This window comes from Lytechinus variegatus, chromosome 13, assembly GCF_018143015.1.
Source record: "Lytechinus variegatus isolate NC3 chromosome 13, Lvar_3.0, whole genome shotgun sequence".
Classification (NCBI taxonomy): Eukaryota; Metazoa; Echinodermata; class Echinoidea; order Temnopleuroida; family Toxopneustidae; genus Lytechinus; species Lytechinus variegatus.
Window position 1 is genome coordinate 12,832,578 of NC_054752.1, and position 25,428 is coordinate 12,858,005.

General features: G+C 37.6%; 1 protein-coding gene across 3 annotated transcripts in view; it reads right to left on the minus strand.

Annotated features, from left to right (window-relative positions):
• Positions 1–547: 547 nt before the first annotated feature.
• LOC121426357 (protein AF-10-like) overlaps positions 548–25,428 on the minus strand; it is a 40,174-nt gene continuing 15,293 nt past the window's right edge. For 2 of the 3 annotated variants that reach the window (XM_041622636.1, XM_041622635.1), the window contains exons 9-15: positions 25,320–25,411; positions 24,174–24,472; positions 22,984–23,434; positions 11,395–11,557; positions 7,089–7,260; positions 5,545–5,745; positions 548–1,174 (exon numbers count right to left, since the gene is read on the minus strand). In XM_041622636.1, the coding sequence (XP_041478570.1) occupies positions 1,112–1,174; positions 5,545–5,745; positions 7,089–7,260; positions 11,395–11,557; positions 22,984–23,434; positions 24,174–24,472; positions 25,320–25,411 (1,441 nt within the window). In that variant the 3' untranslated portion in view covers positions 548–1,111. The remainder of the gene's footprint in view (positions 1,175–5,544; positions 5,746–7,088; positions 7,261–11,394; positions 11,558–22,983; positions 23,435–24,173; positions 24,473–25,319; positions 25,412–25,428) is intronic. The other variant, XM_041622637.1, reaches the window with a different exon arrangement.

Below are 25,428 nucleotides of genomic sequence, written 5' to 3' on the forward strand. Positions count from 1 at the left end.
TGGACTTATCAGACGTTTTATCCGTCAAGTCCTGTTTTGTCTGACAATTGCTGTAGTAACATTGCTTCACAGCCAATAAGATTTAAGCAAAGTTGTCAAATCTGACAACTTGTGTAGGACGAAAAGTGTTGACGAAATGCTCGTCATCAGTAATGGATCTAGCCAAGTTGAACACAATACCATTCCAGGGGCCATATTGTTTTTGCACAATAACAATCCTCCCACAGCTAATGGCCCGAATTCACAAAGGTGGTTTTGAAAACCCACAGTCGAGTCCATGGTCTATGCAGTTTTCCTGTAGAAATTATGCTTAATTTAGCGCGTATCGGACGCGTCCAGTGCTGATGCCAAATTGACGCCTGCTGCTGTGGTTATCCACGCTATTTCATTCATGAGTACTCTGTTTTTATTCATGAGTCAACTCTTCAAACAAAATAGCACATCTAACCATGGTAACAGGCATCAATTTGGCGCACTATGATAAGAGTGCGCATCAGCATTGGAATTTTTTATGCATGCGCCCGATACGCGCTAGATTAAGCATAATTCATACAGGAAATCTGCATAAACCATGGACTCAACGATGGGTTTTCAAAACCACCTTTGTGAATTTGGGCCATTATGTCTAATCCAGCTTGATCTGTGACTGCATGTCTTAGCATCAAGATTGTGATCTCTGTTGCAATGAGCAGAAGCACCTCTTACATGCACCATTTACAATGTTTTCATATATAAATTGCTCGAATGCAACTGTGAGTTGACAACCATCTTTGGGGATTAAAAAAAAATGTTGTTTTTACATAAACCTAGTTCCATCGTATGTGATCCCAGCTGGTGGGTAGACAAACAAACCCAAAGATAGCGTGAAAAAAGCCCTCGGCAGGTAGCACAGAATGCTGCTGCAGCTATGGCTCGAAGTCTATGTGATAAGTCTATGAGACACAGGACCCAGGACACACTGCAGGAAACTTCAGGGAAATCCATGAACAAGGGTGCTGTTTATACTGAACCTATCAACGAGCTCACAATGCTATGATGTGAAGGGGGCAAGCGATGGCAGCAGGAGCAAATAGAGGACCAAGGTGAAAAGATCATATGAGTTTCCTGTCAGCTAGGTCTTATCCTTCGCATTGTTACTCCCCGTTCTCCTGTCTGATCGAACAGTTGTAGATGCCTGGAGATAAAAAGGGAAACAAGGAGTGGATGGTACTGAATTGATTTATAGATTCTCTACTTTATTAACTTCATGCATCATACAACTGGCTGATGAAAGCCGTTTGTAGGTTACACAAGAATTTACACATAACTATTGACCTGGGCAGGTATTCCATTTGATACTTAAGCTAGAATATTAAGTATTTTACTCAGTATTTTGCTTCAGTAAAATACTTTAACTATCTTTTGTATTCAATTATATTTTTGGGTAAGAAATGTTTCTTTTATCTATGTCAGCCGCCTTCCTGGCTTAAGTCTGGTTATAAGAAATACACATGAAATAAACAAAACGGGGTTACTCAATTTGTAGGCCTACAGTTGTGCATTAAGTTTTGTGTAATTTAAGAACAGTTATATGAAACACCAACTTGCTTCCTGTGCAATGTGGTAATAAAAAAACTGCAATCATTTACTGTTCCAGAACATAAGAAAAAATTGCCTTAAAAAATGCTACTGGTATATGAAAATTAAATGTGAAAGCCTTTTTATGAAGTCATAAAATCAGATGGGAAATTAGGAATGATAGTGCAATTATCAATCAATGATTAAATGAATTTTTAGAAATATTGATATTTTTCAAAAGGGACAGCACAAAAGTAGAAAAGTTAGAGCAACTCATCAAGAACACTAGTTACTACACCATAGGCCCATTATGGTTAACTTCCACAAAATCCTTGATTTTGATTGGCTGCTGAGAACTGTTACCATGGCAGTTTAACAAATGGAAAACATTGTCCTCATTGTACAGGACATCAATGAATAATACAAGCTAGCTTGTCAAATTTCAGTCACAATAGGACCATTTTTACTCAGAAGAATAATACAAAATGCAAGAAATCCAGGTATTCCCTTTTTTTCTTCAATACAAGAGAGTTAAAAAGCAAAAGGCTTTGATATCTGATATATATATATATGATCATATACCGAACATTGCTGTATTTGTTTCGAGGTGTTTTTTTTAAAGGTGCAATTGGTTTAACCCATTGCCATGTGGCCTCTGAAGAAAGTATCAAAGAATTCAGTAGTCAGCAGGTTAACTACCTTTAATCAATATTTCACCACCATTCAAAAAATAGTACTTCACTTGTAAAACCTACCAGGAGATTGAAAGACTGAACTAATTTTGTCAGTTTTGCAAAGATACGAAGGAAACGAACACCACAGGAATGAAATCAATTGCTATGATAAAATTTGAAGAACCTAAAAAGCATGCCGCACACTATGCGATTCAACTAAAACCTAATTATTGAGAAATATCATTTTGTATGGAAAAAAATCAATCCAAATTCATGCATTAATGAAAAGAATACTAAAATCAAAATCATGATTCACTAAAAGCCTTGTAGAAGGAAAAAAATCCAAATTGGCTTCAATCGCACCTGGGGGCCCCGTCTTACAAAGAGTTACGATTGATCCGATCAACCACAACTATGGAAAGCCAGCAACGTCAACATCTACAATGCATGTTTGTTCAAAATATTACTAGATATGCTGCTTATTCATACAATTCATTGCTTTCTGGACAGGTGAGAGTGCTTCTCTTTGTTTACAAAGGGAATTGTTTAAATTTCCTTTTGAAAAAGATATGACACTGATGGATTTCCATACATCTCAGGTAGATACATGTAGGATCAACCGTAACTCTTCGGAAGACGGGGCCCTTATCTAGATTGCAACGACATCACTATGGTTTGGGATTCAATCTGGTGTGATTCCCACACGGAGGTTCACAACAGCCTGGAATTTCAATTTGAGTATACCATGATTTGAAACTTTGAGCATTAAGATTTTTCCAGGTTGGAATGTTTAGATCAAATGCTAGTTTTCTGAAATTAGAATTGCCAACGTATCGTGTAGTGTGCGCCCGGCTTTAATGAACAGCAAGAGCAAGTAATACATACATGTGAATATGATTTCATTTACAGAAATGTGTTTGTTATAAAAAAAACAGAGAACAAGTACATGTACATGGCTGTATAGACTAATCTCACTTTAAACATGAGTTGACTGTATCATACTAGAAATATTATGGATAAGTGATACACCTCCATAACCTCTAGGACATCCCATGCAAGTTATTTTCAAAAACATGAATATAAACAACAGTACCAATCAAAACATTATCCTCCTTTAATATAAAGACATGCTTCTAGGAACCATACAGACCATGCATCTTGATATATGTGGGGTACAAAAATAAGAAACACCAATGAAATGAAATCATAAAGTCTGAAAGGACACAAACATGCCTAACATAGTTTCTAAACTGTGCAGTGTATCTTGATCATTTAAAGCCTTTGAAAGTTGCATTGCGTCATTCGACATAACAAACCCCTGACCTTGATCTTTACAATAAAGCTAATCTCAAGTACCACAGTGTAACAGCAAATTTTATATTCAATGTTGATTATTATCACACATAGAAAAATGACACTTTAAAAATGCTATTCATATAATTGCAGATCAAGATCTACATGCAGAAATAGATTTCATACAGTGTATAAAGAAATCTAAAGCCAGCCAACTGAAGATTGCCAACACACGTAAGGACACGTGGGACCTACATATAGTACTGTTAGTGCTTGGAAAAAGACCCATCACCTTTATACAAGACTTTGACACTGTACATATTTTGCTCACTTATCAGAAATTGCACATTTTCTTCATTTGCGACACAATTTTCACTCATGATATACAAACAGTACGATTGTCATATTACAACTATTGAATGTTTCCTGCCAAATAAATAATGATAAAAAATCACTCAGTAAAATACTTGGATTGATTTTAATTATGATTGCATGGGTGCAAAGCAGCAGTATGATCTATTTATATGAAAGAAAAATGTTAAATGCACAAGATGACAATGAGAAATCATCTACTTTAAAGAGAGGTTTCAAATCCTGGACGAAGGAAGTGACAATGAAATATAATTTGCAAATTAATTCTTCATGTTTTTAATTAATTAATTATGCAAATAAGCGTATGAAATTTGCCTTAAAGGGGAATGAAACCTTTGGACCAAGTAGGCATGTGTCGAAACAGAAAAATCAAAGAATAACAACAAAGAAAGTTTGTAAAAAAATTGGACAAATAACAATGAGAAAGTTATGAGCATTTGAATATTGCAATCACTAATGCTATTGAGATCCTCCCATTGGCAATGCGACAAAGATGTGTGATGTCACTTGTGAACAACTCTACCCATTTCTTTTGTATATTTCACTTAAATTGCCTCTTTTATAACATTTATCAGTAGATCATGTGTTCTTTAAATAATACAGATTTTTAAAGAATACACCATGGATAAAGAGTTTGTATCACAATAAGAAAAAGCAGAAAGAGACATTTTGAGGGTATTTCATAGTCCATCAAAGAAAAAGTTGTTCACATGTGACATCACAAATCCTTGTCGCATTGCCAATAGGAGGATCTCCATAGCATTAGTGATTGCAATATTCAAATGCTCATAACTTTCTCATTATTTTTCCGATTTTTCTCAAACTTTCTTTGTTCTTATTCTTTGATTTTTCTGTTTCGACACAAGCCTACTTGTTCCAAATGTTTTATTCCCCTTTAAAGTTTTTTTCATCGCTCTTTCCTAAAGTCATAGCTGATCTTAGCTTTTAATATGCTTGCTATTTCATGGGTTATAAGGAACTTCCCTGCTGGAAATCACAAGAATCTCATTTATAAACTAACAGCTATCAAGATTAGCCAGCATTAAATTTAATTATAACTAAAGCTTTTTCCTCTTACAAAGTATCATTTTGTCTGAATACCAGCTATTGCTTTAAAACATGTTAAGCACAGCTGCCAACCAAAATAAGAACATTTCAGTATTTCAAAGCTGAAAATACATCTAAGTATTTTGGTAAAGAAATCAGTATTTTCAAAGAAATACCATTAAGACAAAACATAAAACTGGAACTTCAGAAATCGTTTTTTTTGCATCAAACCATGATTATTCTTATTTTTCAGTACTAAATACAGAAATCTGTACTACTTGGAAGCTCTGGTTAAGATTCCTTTTTTTCAAACTACTTCTTTCCTCCCTGTTTAGCTACACTGCAACAGTGCTCTACAGCATTCAGAAAATAAATCAGTAAGGACATCACACCACAGCTGAGAAAGCAGAAAGGAATATCATATCTAAAGCGCCTGTCTTCAGACTTTCTGCATATCCAACAATATGCAGCCACAAATAGGGGCACACAAACCACTCACAACGTTTAGACTAAAAATAAGATGGATGATAAAGACATGCGATGGCATACAACACAGGATGTATATAACTGATAGTGAAGCAAACCATTCCCATTGGCTAACCTTTGATGGGGGCGGGGCATGAGCCCTGGAAACATCCCCATTGGGAGGGCAGGTTGAAGGTGTGGAGGTTGATGGGGGAGGAGGGGCAGAGCCTTGATGGCGTTGAGAAGCCCCGCCTCCTCCTCCTGCCTGATGGTGATGATGATGCTGAGACTTGGAAGATGAGGAATGCATCATCTGGTAGACGAGATGCTGCTGCTCCTGTTTTAAACACATAATGCGTCATCTTTTACACAGTCCATCCCAGAAATGGGGAAAACCAGGACTCTATCATTTTGTTTAAAACTTAAATGATTTATCATACTTTACATAGGTCCAAGAGGAACTGATTGGTCGACAGGTGCCCGACAGATACTGTCAGTCACAGGTATGTAGGAAATAATCAAATTCCGACAAGGAACATTTACACTGTTTTGGTGAAACAATTTTTTGCATATCATCATGAATATGCAATGAGCAAACTGCTGCTATATTCCCACTTATTCTTTTGAATTTTGTTATACAAATTATATCCATCAAATTTTTTTTCCTCCCCCCCCAAAAAAAAAAAAAGATTTCATAATAATTACTACATTCTAAAATTCAAAAACTTTATTATATGTTATCAGATATGAATAAAATTTAATTGTTTGCTCAATAATTTTTACTCAATTTTATAATATCAGATATCATTTTCAGCCTAGAAATCCATTTAAAGGACATGAACCAGCAGAACTAATAGCCCCACCTGAAATCTTCAAATACTCAAATTTGACCAGGTTAATTACCTATAATGCAGTATTCTCAGATGCATAGTCTTGTAGTATGGGCACATTTGAATTATTAACACATTAATTCCCTACTCAGTATTTGTATCCCAATAATAACGTCACCAAGGATTACTCCTTTCCTCTAAAAAAAAATTGTTTCTCAACACTAATATTATAAGCTAATTTATCCTCTGTATTAGTAATAGCAAAGATACTACAAGGGGAAGATCGGACAGTACATAGACCGCGTAATGAAATGCTTAGGAAGAGCGCCCCACATTGTTGAGTAAGTAACAACCTTTTTTTTACCTTTGCATATCGCGAGATGGTTGTGTACAAAACAGTTGAGAGAAATGGGAAAGGGTTGAAGGAATAGACAATTTTTACATTTTAAAATTTTTTTCATTCAATTTTGTTTTTGCAAATTAAAGATAAATACATTTCAGAGGTTCCTGGGTAAAGAGGTGGAATTATTCCCATGCACCACCCTTAAGCCCTCTCCAAAGTCCCCTCTCTCATTTTCCCCGTATGTTTTTTTATACACAGCTGCGTGACGATGTGCGATGGTTTACTTACTCAACGCTAGTGGGCGTCCTTCCCCATGAGCATTTAACGGGCGTTTGGGAGCGTTTAAAAAAATTGCCAAAGTGTCCGATCTTCCCCTTGTAGTATCTTTGGTAATAGTTATGACAAAATGTATATTTGAAGACAAGACATTTACATGTATAACACAGTCAAAGAGAGACAACGCACAGTGCTTGTCAGTTCGCTCCCCTTGTGTCAAACACTACTTACTGGTGTTAGATGCCTTCCATGGTTGACACCCATATGCTGCTGCTGCTGCTGTTGATGAGGGGTGGTGTGGTACATGCCCATCCCATGCCCTCCCGATGATGATGATGATAAGGATGACCCACTATCCTTCACTCCTCCTGACCCTTGCTTCTCCCTGATGCCATCACCAGATCTAAGCAAAGAACAGAGCAAGGCGAAATGAAAATCATGCAGGGGCTTGGGGCGATTTCACCCCCCGAAATGCTCACAAGATCCCTTGGAAATTAAAGAGAGCCCACTCAGCCCAGGAAATCACCATTCACAGCAATGTTAAAGCTTATGGGTGATTTCAAGTCCAGTGTTTGCCATGGTGTTGGTGTTGGTATTGGCATTTGGATTGCTTCCCCTAGCTCCTTAACTTATTCAGTGTTTATAAAACTGATCCAGATCACATTATTGACATCTCAATAGCTAGTGAGTGACTTTTCTGAAACATTTTCATTTTATGTTTGGTGTTATAGTCATGTAAAAATTGACCTAACACCAACACCAAAGGGTCAACACTGAACTTGAAATCACCCAATGTTGCAGCTTTAGGCATTAGGCTGTGAAAAGTAGCCCTCAAAAATACAAACTTAATATTTTGCCTGAACAGTGTCAATCTGTCGCTACAACACTGTCTAATCATGGACATACTACACTGACGTCCAATGACAAAAGAAAGCAAATTTTCTGAAACGAGTTTCTTACAACACAGACTTAACAGAATTTTACGGAAAAAGCAAAAAAAAGCAAAAAAAAATAAAACAAAAATAAAGTGAAAATTACAAAAATGAATTAACATCCTAGGAAACAAATCTCTGCATGATTGAAAAATATGACAATCAAACATGCTCGCTGGGTTTAAAATTACGTTTCCGAAGAATAGTGTGCATGGAAACTTACGTTTTTCAAAAGATTTTCACCATTTACAATTGCCCTTCCATATGTAATTAACAGGTCAGTGAATATCGCCCAATGTAATTTAAACTCTTTGCCCACCATGGATATAATCACTCCTGCACCACATCAATTCAAAATGCAACCTCAGGAGGGGTTTTGCACGTACTATTCTAATTCAACTCACAATAATTTTTCATTGTTGTTTAAACGAGATGCACGCCTCACTATTGCGTATGCATAATAGAGTTAATGCACTTTATGTGTAGCGTGAATGAAATGTGACTTCGAGTCAAAGTTGGCAGTCCGCTACATGTTCCTCTAAGTCGAACATAGAGATATATACTTAATAACGCTAGAGGGCGTACTTCGTCAAATCGCTGTGATTACGCGGAGACCGGCCGCCATTACTCGATAGGTCTTCGCAGCCTGCCATGCGCGTACAGTACCTATGGGGCATGTACATGGATGAGCATAGAACAGGAACAAAATGATGACATATGAGAGCGAAAGCAAATTGAAAAGCAAAATTGTAAATATTGCACTAGATTAAAGTTCAAATGAACAAAAAATCGAACAAAACTGAAGACAGGCATGCCTATATAGGCCCATCTAAAGCACATATCCTACATTTAGTATGCCAAAGATCAATAGGCTACATCCCCAATAATTTTTTACTTGGGTCATAACATTTCGATATAATGATATACCTTCTATTTTCTAATGATTTGGAAGTGATGAATTTTGAAAATAACATGTAGGCATGGTAGGCCTAGGCATATCGTTCTAGCTCCTCAAATAAATTTAATATGTTTTAATATAATTTGGTATTCAAGTACGTCAAAAATTTCATAGGCCCTAGCTATCACAGTGACTGATGCATCTGAGACGCGAAAAAATACGACTGTATTTTTTCAAGTATAATTTCCTAATTACTATGATGCTGATTGCTGATAATTTATTTCTTCACTTGATAATTGTTGTTTTCTATATATATCTACACAATATATAGAAATCATATATAGAAATTTAGAATAGGGCCGAACTCCCTTTGAACCCCGTTGGCTTAAACGTCGATGTAACCAACATCACAATAACTCGTGAGTATCATAAAATTACTTTTTATTGATAATATATATTTTAAAATGATCTACGCATTGGACCAGTTAATTGATGATTAAGATTTCCAATGTAGGCACTAGGCAATCATCGATCATATTGATTACTAGTACTTTCTTACATGCGATAAATGTAGAAAAGTTCGTTGACAGCAAAATTTGCATATCAAATGCGCGCATTCAGTCGCACAATTTTGCAATGTACAGGAGGCCTAAATGGGGGGGGGGTAGGATGTTTACAGTGTACTATTGACTTGCAAACATTTCCAAATTTCGGAGAGTAAACAAATTACAATGTGCAACATAAAACAATTCACTTTGATTTTCTGGAAAGTCGGACTTGATTCAACCCGGCTGAAATACTATGCTGATATAGCAAACCAGCTGAAATATTCTGTTGATATATAGCTGGTGTTTGTGATCCTATAATGATTCCAATGGACCAATATTATATGAACAAATCAAGGACAGAATACTAGTAATATAAGGAGAGGAAGAAGGAAAAGGAGAAATATAGGGGAAGAAAAGGGGCGGTTCAGGAGGATATTATAATTCGTATTTTTACTACAATTAAAGAATATTATTACTAAAACTGAGTGTATAAAACCAATTGATAACAATGTCAGACATGAAAGAGATAATTGCAAACTTAATAAACTTATCATATAAAAGCGGTTGCAAAATTGTGAATACAAAACCATACATATTAAACAATAATATTGACAATAAAACTTACAAATACTTGGAATACGATTTTACAAATTCCGCTGTTGAGTGATCATCCTAATTTATAATCTCAGCTGTATATTCCTTTCTTGAAATTATTGTGTTAATTAACTGTGTCTGTGTCGATTGAATATTAACTTTATGGCAAAGATTTCCAAAACGTACACTAAACAGATAAATACGCATTTTGCATATTCAGTTTTATTTGTCATTTTAAAAGTATATACTGAATTTGATTTTCTAGTTTTCTTCTTTTGATTTCAATTGCTAGTCTATGGACCTGAGTTTGATTATTCAGGTTTGTTATTTCCATGGATGAACAAAATTATAATATCATTTTATGGGCGTGGAATGGTTTTGGAATTGGTGGGACAGTACATGTTCATTTTCACTTCAGGGAGGTGTCCGAATGCGCCCCCTCTATACTCTTTTTGATCAGTATTGTTAAAGTGAATTTGCTTGGGTGCTTATGTCACTTTAATTACACCATGCACCCCCTAAACAGCGAATTAAAAAAAAAAATTTAGTAACTTAAAGTGAAGCAAATTAAAAAGCAAAAAGTTGGAACAGTAAAAAGTCATTCACGACATTTTAAATTTCATTTTCAGTGCCATATAGGCCGACAGGTTTTGGAATTTATTAGTTCCTATGGGAAAATTCATCACGTAGGCCTACACGTCGCACCAATAGCACAAGTTTCAACACTCATGCTTATGCCCTGCATCCAGTAATCAAAGACAGGCAAAACCGCTAAGTTATATAAATCAGTGTACATTAAAAAATGATATATTTCAAAGAAAATTAAAGCAAGGTACATACAGGTAGGCCTACGTGGACATTACAAAATCATATCCAATTTAAACAAATTGGTCAAGAGAACATGGAATCAAAGAACGTGAATGGAGGAAATGTGACTGAAAAGGACGATGCAGTTCAAGGTCGGGAAATCCACAGAAGATGGGCTAATTCACTGTCTTTTGAATTAATTTTCAATCTTTCCATTAATGTACGTTGTATATTTTCATTTTTATCTGATATAAATACACATTGTCATCTATCATTATCTAAAATAGGCCCCGGGAAATAGGCATATAAACAGAGAGGTAAACGCAAAAAATCATAATAGAGAATTTCATCCAGAGAAGTCAGGTATAAATGCCAAATTCACAGCCTAATCCACATGTAATCACACTAATAGTTAATTGAGATGCAATTTGTCATTAATATTTTCGATTGTAATGAGGTTGGATTCTTTTCTTCAAGAAAAAAGGCCGGAGACGGCATTCCTTTTTCAGCGTTACAACGTACGAGCTATGTGTACATCCGGGTACTTTTGCTAATCTAGACCTATCGAGCAATGGCCGACCCCGCTCCACGCGATCACAGACGTTAAGTACGCGCGCCTATGGGGACCCCGCACTCTAGATAATCTATACATCTCTATGTTCTAAGTCGAACAAAGCAGGCAAAAAGTAAGAACACCAAAAGAGCAAGGAATAAGCACTTTAGAAAACAGGAAACAGCTCAGAGGAAGAGGGTCTTACCCATCAGTTGGTCTTGATACAGGAGTTCCTGCTGATATGCTGCCTGATGTTCCTGGTGATGATCGAACTCCTGATCCACTCACCATCCTACCTCCTGAACCCTTAGACCTACCCACTCCTCCTCCCCCATGGCTCTGCTGCCCTCTACTGGGTGTTGTCCTCCCTATATCAACAAATATACCATGAATGTTAACAACACTATCAACATTGCATAACAGTATGTCTGTCAATTTTATTATGAAGGTGCTGGACTTCTGGCCCCACACTTGGGAGAATTAGCATAACATTGAATTTTTCAGTATGCAGCATGGGAAGAATTATTGGACTGAACCGTATGGCAACTTAGTAGTAGTAGTGGTCTAATCATTATTTCCTAAACTGAATGAATATTAAAACGGAGCCCAAGACTAAAGCTTGGCCAAGCTAAATCAAACACAGGAAATTGTTGCTTATACATGAGCACATACTGTGTATAATCTATATTCTGAGATTTTCCACCCATAAGTGGCTGAAATGAATGGAAATATATAATGTACTCATTTGACAAACCAAAAATCCTTTGGTTTTTCTTGATTTCCTCAAAATGAACTCCAATATACAGGGTCTACTAACCTTCAGATTATACTCCATTACCACCCTCATCACCATCATCATCATCCTCATCATCACCAACATCATCATCCTCACCATCACCAACATCATCATCCTCACCATCACCAACATCATCATCCTCACCATCACCATCACTACCATGATCATCATCATTATCATCATCACCACCACCACCACTTCCATCAACATCATCATCATCAACCTAGCCATCACCACCGCTGCCGTCGTCACTGCCTTCATGTTAGGCACAAGAGATTTAATCCTCCTTGCGTGCGAACGGGCTCCGAACGGGGATTAAGAAGGGTGGACAATAGACCCCGTTCGTTCACGTTCATTCAAGTTCAGAATCTTACTGAAGTAGTGAGCGGAGGAGTCTATTGATTTTCATTGTCTTCTCGCACAAAAGGAGTGTGCCACTGAACGGCAAAGCGAACGGTCGGATTATCAATGAATGAATACATGCGAACGTTCAGATTATCACAACACTGGGCGCACACGCTGGGCAATATTGTCGAGTATGACTGATTGACCAAACTTCGCGCTTTTTGAAATTAGACGAACATATACGTGTTATTCGGTTTATATTGAAAGTTAATCAATTTGACATTCAGAATAGATCGTTGGCCTATCATTTCAATAAAATTTCCCGAGTATGAAGGGATGTTGAAACTCTGAGTTTTTAATTTTTACGAGTGGTATTCTGGATTTTTTTTTAGTAACATTCATAATTTAAAACTAGGTACAAATCGTTGGGCGATCATTTCAAAACATTCCTCCGGTCTAAACTTAGCGGTTTCTTTATTTTTTCGATCGTATTCTGGCATTTCTTCGGTTACATTTGCAGTTAAAAACTCAGGACAGATCGTCGGGCGATCATTAATTTTCAAGACAGTTCCGAGACCCAGTTCCGAGACCCGGGTCCGAAACTAAGTGTTTTTTTTTCTTCTTTATTCTTACAAACCATTCGAATTTCTGGAGTAACATTCAAACTCAATCAAATCGTTGGGCGATCGTTTCATAGCATTTCCCGAGTATGAATGGATGTTTAAACTTCATTTTGTTTTATTTTTACGAACGTATTCCGGCATTTTTCAGTTACATTCACAATTTGAATTTCTGTAATTTCCCCGAGTACGAAGGGCTGTCTTTATTTCAGTTTTTTGTATGTATGTTTCCGAACGTATTCTGGTATGTTTCGGTTAATACATTCAAAAGAATGTGCGATCATTTTAAAACATTTCCCGAGTAAGATGGGCTGTCTACACTTAAGAGCTTTTTTTTAAGTTTCCGAACATATTTTGGTATTTTTCAGTTAAAAGTTAATCCACATTACCTTTTGAATAGAACGTTTGACGCACATTTCATTTCCCGAGTATAAAATGATGTCCAAACTGCATTTAAAAAAAATGATGAACGTATTTTTGTATTTATTTGATTGAATTAAAAGTTAATCAACCAGACATTTTGAATCGATCGTTTGATGCACATTTCTGAACATGTCCCGAGTATAAAGGGGAACAGCATTTTTTTTCTGACGATCGTACTTTGGTATTTATTAATTTAAATTAAAAGGAAACATATTTGATATTAAAACTAGAACGTTTGACGCACATTTCTTAACATTTCCCGAGTATGAAGGGATTCTAAACTTTGCGGTTTTTAATTTATACGACCATATTCTGGTATTTCCTCAATTATAAATTCACAATCTATTATTCAGAACAGATCGTTGGGTGGTCATTTCTAAACATTTCCCGGGTATGAAGGGATGTCCAAACTGCAAGCACATTATATATTTGACGAAAATATTCTTGTATTTATTTGACAAAAATTAAGTTTCTCAACCTGACATTTTGAATTGATCGTTTGTTTCATATTTCTGAGCATGTCCCGAGTTTAATGGGATGCCCAAACATCATTCTTTTTTATGACGATCGTACTATTGTACTTATTAAGTTAAATCAAAAGTTAACATATTTGACATTAAAACTAGAACGCTTGACGCACATTTCTTTACATTTGCCGAGTCTGAAGGGATGTCTAAACTGTGTGCTTTTTAATTTTTACGACCATATTCTGGTATTTCCTCAGTTATACATTCACAATCTATTATTCAGAACAGATCGTTGGGTGGTCATTTCTAAACATTTCCCAGGTATAAAGGGATGTCCAAACTGCATGCATTTTATATTTTTTGAAGAACGTATTGCTCAAGGAAGAATAATAAAAAAATCTAATTTGAACAGAATTGGCACTTCTTGGAATCCCATTAATGATTGTCAATCTTCATAAAGAATAACCCACTTGAAATTATCTTTTGAATATTCAATGCACTGCCTGCTGACGTTTGAAAACTCAATTGATTTCAAAATGCACATGTTGCGCCAGCAGCACAGTCAATCATCCCAGCACACAAGTCATGCATTACCAGCATTACCCAACAGAGTCACAACAAGCAAAGTCAATCACCGTAACAAACATCGAAGTATAGGTGCTATCACTCACCCAAAAACCCGCCGAAATACAAATTTACCTCACTAAATTTGATTTTTCTGCGCCATATTTCCAAAGCACGCGACGGATTAGTTTAGATTCAAGAAGCTGGGTCCCCGAAAATGCACTAAAAATGAAGAAATCCGTTATCTTCCCCGAGTTTGCAAACTTTATTTTCTTGCTAATTTATGATGGTCTCTTCAAAATTCCTATAGAAAACCAAATCAGATTTTTTTCTCTTTCTTGCAGTTACGGCGATATCCGACTTTGCAATTGTTTTTGAAGTTGCGAGATCCCAAATTAAATGAGAGCAAATCGCTCGCCAATTTTGTGATTTTTTCGCTATTCAGCAGCAATAAAAATAGTAAATATCAAGAAAATTGGTGCTGCATATTTTCACTTCACATTGTTAAAAATTTAGTGCTATTTTACCACTGAAAATGCTTGTATAGTAATTGTATTACAACTACTGATTGTATTGCAGTCATTATACAAACAATTTAAGTGCTAAATTATCACTTCATATTTTTCTAGACCACTCTTCATCTTTTGTTGTAACTCTTGATTATGTAACTTCCATCCCCTTTTATATTTCCAAATCCCCCCCCCCTCACTCAGCTCTCTCTAAAACCCCTCAAAGAAAAATCTAAGGAAAAAAAAATGCTGTTATACAAATTAACCGTCCATGTTAATATCAAACTACTATTTATTCCAAGAATACATTCCATGGCAAAATACATTTACATTTACAACAAATACAAACTTATTTTTACAACAAGCAGAAGTGAAAATTGATGAAATAATTATGGCAAATGAAGAAATTCCTATTACAAACCAAAATAAACCTACATGCTCATACAACCATAAACAATAACATTGAGTCATTGAAAAAAATGACGACAAAGAATTTGGGAAGTACTAATTGATAAAGTATTGGCCAACGAAACAAAATTTATAAAAAGATTTTGAATAACATCAAAAATGAAACCAAAATAGACCTGTATACGGTTATTGAATTGAATGGTAAATTTAAATTGAAAAATAAGTTAAACCAGAATAGAGCCATATTTTATTGAGGGGTAAATTTAAATCATTTGATTGCAACATTCAAACTGAATTAAATAAGGCAAATTATGATAATTACAAATATTTCATCGAAGGGTAAATTTAAATTTTAAAATAAGTTAAACCAGAATAGATCCATATTTTATTGAGGGGCAAATTTAATTCATTTCCATTGCAACATTCAAAACTGAATTAAATAAGGCAAATTAAGATAATTACAAATATTTCATCGAAGGGTAACTTTCAAACTTTCAACTGCAACATTCCAAACTAAATTAAATAATGAAGATAATTGTGGATTTCAATTAAAATTAAGTTAAACCAAAAAAGATCCATATTCTATCGAAAGGTAAATTTACAACTTATTGCAACATTCCAAACTGAATCAAATAAGGCAAATGAATACACTTAGAAATAGTATTGCACATGCATTCAGGCAAAATATTGTCATTTGAAAATAAATGTCCACATAGCTAGTTAAGAGTTCCAATTTATCGTCCCGTGCTCAGTCTATGTGCAATACGTCGACATCTGTTGTTGGTAGCAATCCTTACTTCCCGCTGAAATCTGGAGCTCTTAGTGGTGCCGGGAAACTGTATCTCAGCTTGGGCGATCAACGCACGAAACGCAGGCTTACAACACAATGCCTCCTTCGTAGCAAGTCGACCATTAAACACCTCTCCTCTGTAGAAGTTGCTCCTTGCAAGTTCCTCTGGAGCAAACACTTTATCCAAGAGCTTAACAATTAAGTCCTTAGGTCCAGAGCAGGCGGCATAGCATCTTTCGTACACAGTCCTATCAATCCTACAAGAATCGCTTGAAGAACCAATCAACACATGAATTCCGTCCACAAGGGCGACATACTTCGCCGGTGGCTTTACAACATCTGCAGTCCCATTAGCCTCATCGAAGTTTCGCCTCATCCTTGCAAGTTCCCTCTCCAGACGTTGATTCTGGGCCTGTAGGTAGTTGAACATCTGAAGGACGTCCGGTGTCGCAGTTGTACAGAAGGCCTGGGGGGCGTGGACAGGCCGTGGCTGGTGGACGAACGGCCGATGCTGCTGGTACACTGGAGGGAGTGTGCTCGGGTGGGCTGGCAGAGCTGGTGGGTGAATGGGTGGCCAAGTTGGTGGTAGAATCGTGTCCGGGGGCGTTGGTACGTGGTCCGGCGCTGAAGACGATTCCTCCGCTGAAGAAGAATCTTCGAAGTCGCTGAAGGGGGTTGGTGCCCTCGGAGTTGGTGGTGAAGCTGCTGGTGATGGGGCTACCGGAGGCGTTGGTGTCGTAGCAGCTGGTGTCGGGGAAGCTGGTGTCGGGGCAGCTGGTGTCGGGGCAGCTGGTGTCGGGGAAGCTGGTGTCGGGGCAGCTAGTGTTGGGGCAGCTGGTGTTTGGGCAGCTGGAGGAGTGGCAATTGGAGTGGCAGTTGGAGGCGTCGCAGCTCTTGGTACTGGTAGTGGTATGGGCTTGGATGCGACCCTGGTAGTCCTCGTCCCCTTCGTGGTTCCTCTACCGTTAGGTCGTTCTCGCCGAAGTCTCTCTGTAAAAATGAAACAAAGCAGAAAGAACAGAAAATTAGTTGGCTAATCATGCTCATGAGAAATGTATTGCAAAAAAATAATAAAATAATGAATTGTACTTCAAGAAAGTTTAAATCCTATAAAGGGCGAAAAGTGATATAAGTATATGCCTATACTTACTGATGGATATTATCCGGGCCTTGTGGTGACACCTCTTGTAGGTAACAGACACCTCCATTCCCTCCGCTAGTTCTCCTCCTTTCCTCACTCGGCTCCGTACGACGGGCTCCCTTATCCCCCTCCATTTCGCAACGAGCCACTCGATGACAATCGACATGATGTAGTAGATTATAAGCAGCGATGACGTGATAGCAGTATAATATCTTACGAAGCGATGATGAAGCGATGACGAAGTCGAAATGCGTTATGAAAGTTTCTGTTCTTTGGTGCTGTTTATATAGAAGTCATAAGCAATTAGCCGGCTCGAAAGCTGATCGATATGGCTTCGCAGGGTAGAACCACACACGCCTATTTCTTGTTGTCGTCTGCGATGAGCTTTGAATCCATTGCTCTGAACAAATTGGCTGGCTGCTTCGACGACACCGGGAAACTCAGTTTTTACAGCGGGTCGCCCCCGGGGCTTCTTCGTGGCTTTTCGCTGCCGGCGACTAGGTTTCTTGTAGGGCATAGAGTCAAGCCATCCAATGTCCACACTCGGAAGCGACATTTCAACAGTTCGAAGGTAGAATCAAAATAACAAAACAGTAAAAAATGCAGTGTCTTTCTTAAGTGTGATCAGTATGAAGTAGCCGAGAATTATGAGCGTAACGACAAAAAGTGCAGTTTAAATATCCTGAAAGCAACGAGTACGTCTCCTCGGATCGCTGGGCAAATCATATCATAATATATTGTTACAACACAATAGCCTAGCTATACAGTGAATTGGCCTCGCATTCAATCAAAGCGCGCCGCGAGTACGGTGCGATCGATCGATGACGTAACAAGAAACAAAGCACGCTAGCGCTGGATATCTGTCCAATCTGTGGCTTCGTTTTACTGCCTGCAACCAGACAGGGAATTATTGGCATTCATAGATCTAGATGTGAATAATTGTTAAACTACAATTAATATACTAGTTTACATTAAAAGGGACATTTTGTTCATTACTTAATAAAAAGCAACATGGGTGCTAAGGCCCCTCCAAATTTGTTTTTTTGACTGTGATCAGTTTGCATTGTGAAAATTCAAGTTTCCAGGTTATTTTTTTCTCCTAACATTAAATGCATGAAATAACAATGAACACCAAGTAAATTAAAGAAAATGAGCTAGGGAAAGGGTCGAGAAGGAAGCTACAATAAATATCTTCCAACCGAATATAAGTCGAGCTTTAAGTGATCCGCACGATAGGATTGAATGTTTGTCATTTTAAACTCAAAGATTATTTGATACGATACAACACAAGTTGCAAATATAAAGTACACTCCATTTATATTTTGTAATTCTGGCGAAATTCGAGGTGGAAATAAGGTCCTGCGTGATTATTTTCCCAAAATATAAAACTAAAAGTTGATCTTGTTCTTGATCCAACCCCATGTGAAAAGACATAGAATACCTACCTCACCCCCCCCCCTTTTTCCCCCTCTCTCCCCCTCCCTCTCTTCCATTCCCCAACCCCTCCCTTTGTAGGTACCCGAATTTTTCTAAGTTCACTGTTTAAAAACATTTCGGAAAGCGCACGATTTCAATAATGCATCCATGTACAAAGGAGGAAGAAAAAAAGGTCAATCGCGATACACTCATGGATCGCACAATCGAGGTCATTATGCTGAAATCTCTTATAGCCTCGATGTGCTCTAAAACGAGTACGAAAGGGCATTGGCGGCGGAAGCCAAAAAAATTAAGGGGGTGTCCACCTGAAAAAAAAAAAGGTCATCACCCTAAATTTTAGGGGGGGACAACACACGTTTCAGGGGGGGGTCCACGTGAATTTAGGGGGGGGGACGCAGGAAAAAATTTGACAAGCAAAAAAAAAAAAAAAAGGTTATCAAATAAAAATTTAGGGGGGACCGTCCCCCCCACCTAAAATGTAGGGGGGGACACGTCCCCCCGCTTCCGCCGCCTATGCGAAAGGGGGATTTGAAACTCGTAAGTATACTTAAAACAATTTCGACCTTTTATAGGTCAATAATTCCACTATTTCAAATCTCCCTTATATGGCAGAACAACAGGCGACACTCGTAACGTTGATGAAAGTATAAAGCAAGCTTAATATGAATCTCTAAGTCTAGAAACTCGCCAGATGTATGTTATGAACAACATAAGAACTTTTATAGTACAATAATCCATCATTATATAAGATAATAGCTTTGAAATAAATGTGACTCTTTTTACTTAGTCCCGAGTTTGCTTGAAGCCAACAAAACAATACAGGTCTATTCTTACTGTCAATTAAAAATGAATAGTTTTTACGCTTGCATAGTGCTTTCTGTCACCCAATTGAAAATAGAGCAATGACCTTTCTCATTTGTTACTGAATTAGCAGTCGAAACGTGCAAACAACATCGACGTTAACAGCAACGTGATATAGTGATAATGATTAATGATAACATAATAATGATGATGATGATAACAATAATTATTTAGGTAACAGAATTATGATCATGATAATGATGATAATAGGTTTGGAGATATCACCCCAGAATGAGATATCCTCGAAGTAAGGCATGTAAAGCACTTTAACATGGACATTTATTTGTGCTCATGAAATTGTAAAGAGCGTTTGGGCATTAAATGCTATAAAAGTAAGGATTAATCTTGCAGTAACCAGTTCCCCCCTTTTTAATCAATGCCGTCAAAATCTTAAAGCCGTGCCAGGTTTTTTTTTTCTTTCTTTGATTACTATGAACCTGAACGCCTTAAGAATCAATGAGTGAATGGATTCGGGTCAGATGTATTGTTTGCCGGGGTTGTTTAGTACTGAAGAACTTATAATCCACATTGTGTCGATGGGGGAAGGGGGCCGGGTGGATAATGAGGATATTTCACGGGTGAGAAGGCCTATGCTACCATAGCACACGATGCACTACTCGTCCGTATTTGGAAGATATATGGATAACATCTTCCGAAGTATATGCTTAACAATCTAGAACCTTTTTGAGGTTCAAATCATGGAGTGATGTCATGACGGATAGGATAAAAAACGATACTCGTATAGATAATAACGTAAGGAATCAATGCAATTTTTTCCAGACTCGAGATTCTTCTGAAGTATTACGTTTTGAACAATGTAGGACTTTTTTAAGGTGATATAATAGTATTTTCAGGTAATATTGCGACTCGGAACTATTTCAAAGTATGCTTTTAACAAAAGACATTTTAGAGGTCAATAATTTCATGAGGTTATTTTATGTCAGACAAAAGTGATACCGGCCCGTATGTTTTTCGAAAATAAAGATAATATTTACACAAGGTAGCTATCATATGAATATGTGCGGATAAACCCTAAACGAAGTATATGTTTTTAACAATCTAGGACCTTTTAGAGGTCAATATTCCATCATTTCATGAGGTAATCTTATGACGGGTCGGATACAAAGGCAATACTCGGAAGTCGTTGAAAGATATACATGTATTAATTACGCAAGGTAAATAATATCCAGATTCTTTCTGACTCGGCACACTTTCGAAGTATTATGTTTTAAACAATCAAGGACATTTCTCAAGTAATATTCCATAATTCATGTACCGTAATGGTCGGAAAAAAACAAGCGATACTCGTTTGTTGCATAGACCCTATATAGATAAAGGTTTTCTTTGCGGGTCGGAGCTCGAAGTATGTTTCTACGTTTTGAGGGCAATATTCAAGAATTTGAAACCGTATTGAAGGCTAAATTGGGTCGGATAAAAAAAGTCGATATTCGTCCGTTGTTGGAAGGTAGATTTGGTTCCCGCCGCCTCAAACCTCGTCAGAAGTTATGAGAAAAAGAGGGAGAGAATGGCCGCGGGGAAGAGAAAGATGAAAAGAAAATGAGAGAAAGAAAGAAGGGAAAGAAGGAAGGGTAGAATAAAGAAAGAACGAAAAAATTGAGAGAAATAAAACCTCAAGGGAATTAAGAGAATGAAAGGAGAGAAGGAAAGAAAGGAACGAATGAAGGGAGAAAAAAAGTTAAAAGGAAAGAAATTAAGGGAGAAAGAAAAGGAGGGAAGGAAGAGAAAGGGAAAGACAGAAACGAAAGACAGAAAGAAACGAAGGAAGGAATGAAGGAAGGCAGAAAGAAAAAAATAAGAATCTAATTAAGAAAAGGTAAAAAATGGATGGACGGAAGGAAGACAGTAAGAAAGAATGAAATGAGGGGGAAAGAAGGAAGGATTGAAGAAAGAGGTAACAAAGGTTGGATAGAAGGAAGAGAAAAGATAGAAAGAAAAGAATAACATAACAAGATAGCTATCAACAGAAAAAATGAATGAAAGAAGGAAGGAAATCTGAAGGAATTAAGAGAGATTCAAAAGAAGAAAAGGTTGCAAAGAAAAGAAGGAAAGATAGGCAGAAAGAAAGAAAACAGTGAGGAAGAAAACCCAAACTCATATCCAGTCATAAAAAGAAAAAAAAACATTTTCCTTGGCAAAAAAAAATAGGAAAGAAACCACGTTTACGCAACATGACATGTGGAACTGTGTGTGATACAAACGATCATTCGAAACCCGATCTTTTTGAAGCATAAAAGAATTAAAAATTTCTCCTTTTACCTCTTACAAATGACATAGCTACCCAATTTTTTTAAGGAAATGTGGATATTACAAAAGTTTTCATTGGTAAGAAATCACGGTGAATTTTGACAGTTCTTTGGGAGATTTATTCCAGATCAAACTGCGTTCGTGCAGAATCGTAGAAACAATGGGCTGCGTGGACTAGGCGCTAGCTATAGCTAGACTGCTTCTCTCGTGTGTGTGCTGTCTGAGCTGTGTGTTAATTGCAGAAAATGACGCAAATTTTGCAATTCGAATCATGACTTTTAAAAGAGGAAATTAATGATATGATTTTTTTCTCTTTTTCTTTTCTATAATTTTGATGGCGAATCTTTCTAAAATATAATTTCTATATGAGAATTTTGCTTGCCCGATTCGGGCATTTAGTTTTGTCTTTGTTTCAAAACACTTGCCCGACTCTAACTTTTATTTGCATGCCCCGGGCAATCGGGAAAGCGCTTTAATATGTCGCAACCTGTATAATAATGTTTTTAGAACCTTTTGAGAGCAGTACTCCATAATTCTACACCCTCACAAAATCCCTTTAATTAGGTTCGCAATCTATTTCTAAATTCATGGGCACGACGCACACCGCAAGTGCGCGGATGAAATTGCCGTCATACCCCATGCAAGACACTCGCACATCGGCGCTCATCAAAGGCCTTTCATACAACGGCGCGGCATATTGCAATTTTCGCCACCTTCGTCGCTTGGGTAAAATCCTACAGACCAGGCTTTAGCTCTGCTTAGCGCGCTTTATAGAGGATTACCAGAGTTCTGAACGCATCCGGTTCGATCCCGTTCTGAACGCAGTACTTAAGTGCTCTTCTATTGACTCCTTTGTTTATAGTAATCCTTGCGTTCGGGTGTATGCATAGGGCGCTACGAACGCATTCTAGCAAGACAATAGAGCATTCCGAACGCGCACGAACGAACGTGATATTAAATCTCTTGTGCCTTAATCATACTCATCTTCATCTTCATTATCATCATCATTAACATCATCATCATTACCATCACCACCACCAACATTTTCATCATCACAATCATCATCATCATCAGGTCCTCATCGTCATCATTAAGGAGGTGAAATTTGAACAGATCAGCTTATTGATGTGCAAAATATCATTGTCACTGAGTGAAACAAGTAACATACCTGGAACAGGACTTGATCTGCTATGGTTGACATTGATGAGATGGCTGCTGGGAGAGGATCTGACTCCATGACCGGGATGAAGATGCTGAGCTGTCGACATCACATTAGCTTCACTACTCATCGGATGTCCCACCGGGAGACCCGATGGTAACCTAGCACCAGACAGACTTACCCCCAGGGAACTACTGCTACTGGTGGTGGTTGTAGTCGCCGTGGTGGTCGTCGTCAAAGACATGGACACCCCTCCGGAGGAGTGGTTGAGGCTGACCGGTGTCGACGTCAGCTGAGTGATGTGATTGGTCAATGAAGACTGCGGATGCGATTGGTTGAATGAGGAACTCGGTGATTGGCTGAGTGACTGAGCATGTGCAGGACTGCCGCCAAGGCTGATAGATGATTGGTTAAGGGATTGGTTCAAACTGTGACTACTGCCATAACTACTCATCAAATCCTGTGTAAAAGAAATCATTTAACAAAGGTGGTACATTACTGATTAATACAGTATCAAATCAAAATCCTGAAACATTGATCAAATCATTAAAACTGGCATGTCCATACAAAGAAAAAAGTGTTTGGTTTTAATAAATTTCATTTTTCTTTCTTTTTTTAAGGGGGTGGAGGCTCATTTTTCTGGACGGTAAATTTTGAAAATAATAGAAAATACATGAAAAAATACATGCCTACCAGTGGTGGGCCAACTCTACTTGATTTTAAGGCATAGTGATACAGAGCCAGTGATGGATTTCATTTTGAACTGTAGTTGAACTTTACCACAATATTTGTGAGTTCAACTGATGATTCTCCATAAAATAAAATAATCTTTGCAAAAACAAAGAACCACAACTATCTGTAATTTCTTCAACAGTTTTTTACACTTCTCATTAAAATGGTCATGCTGTATTACATATACAAATAGACACCAAAGTCATTCCGATAACCCTTCAAATAAAAGTTTTATTAAAATTGGGATCAAATAAATCATGACCCAAAGCAACCTGAAATGGGAGATGTTCTACTTAGTTTTGAAACACCAATCACTTTGAGCCAACTCGACTAAGAAAGTAACAACCTGCATGATCGTTAAAGTACAGGAGCCATAAGGCAGATGACAAATGATGTCAGTATTCAGTGATTGGGTATACATGTAGGTAACATCAGCGACATCCGCAAATACTACTAAATCCACCGACCTGCCCCTGGGCGTTATGCAGGACATTGTTGAATCTCGGACTCCTCGTGTTGGAACCGCTCCCCGCTGATCCTGGGCTATTGTCCCCTCCAGCTCCCACTCCGCCTGCTCCCACTCCTCCGGCTCCCAGTCCTCCCAGCCCCATGGCATTGGCGATGGAACCTCCCTGGGTTAGGGGTAGGGAGAGACGGGCGTTGACGGCGAGGAGGTGATCGCGACGCTGTACCAAGCTGCTGATGTGTTGCTCTAGCCGGAGGTTCTCTTGACGTAGCTGATGTAGGCAAGATAGTAAGGATGCAACTGCAAGGGAAGAGAAGTACAACATCATTAAAACGACTCATACCAAAATACTTCAGCGGTGGATCTAGGGTTTGAAAGGAAATGGGGGTAAATTTCAGACAGACAAGTACCCCTCCCTTGCCCCCCCCAAAAAAAAATAAGGGGTGCATTTTCCTGTCAAGATTTTTTGACAAGTCAAAAAAAGAAAGGACTTTGGGTCTGTGCCCCTGTGCCCCCCCCCCCCCTGGATCCACCACTGACTATATGAATTTATAACATACCAAACATTGCACTTAAATCTAGCATCTGATATGTGAAGTAGACACATATACATGTATCACCTTACTTAATTTCAATGACAATGGTTTCAAAATAATTTTGCTGAAGGTCTGTAATTGGAACAGAAGTCAAAATTGTGATGTTGGCCGGTTAGGTAGGTTAACTTCATTGATAAGCAATTGAAACAATGAATATACATTTATTAAATCAAGAAATACAGAAATGAGTCTAGAAAAAAAAACCTATATCTGAATTACTACCTTACAATCAAATGTGTTGAATATTTGTGTGTTCTTCATAATACAAGCATGCCATATGCAACCCTCTCATGATGTTCACATTAACCCCGTGAGATTGATTAACAGTATACTCAATAGTAATTCTCATTTTAACATGACTGTTTCCTGGGATGTTATCTAGCTATAATTATACTGATAAATATATTATATCAATCCTCACAATGTACCTACAAAAACAGTTGTCAGCCCACAAAGAAAAGTTAGCCTCACATGATAATGAACGTTGGTAGCAAATGTATCATAAAACAAATACATTTTACAGATATCCAAGTAGATTGAAGGCTACTCACTATCGAGATGTGATGACTGCTGCATTAAGAATTCAGAGCTTTGATCCCACTGTCTTTCGAGTAACTGCTCCATGGTAGCAGGCATGGTAGATCTGAAAGAACATATTCA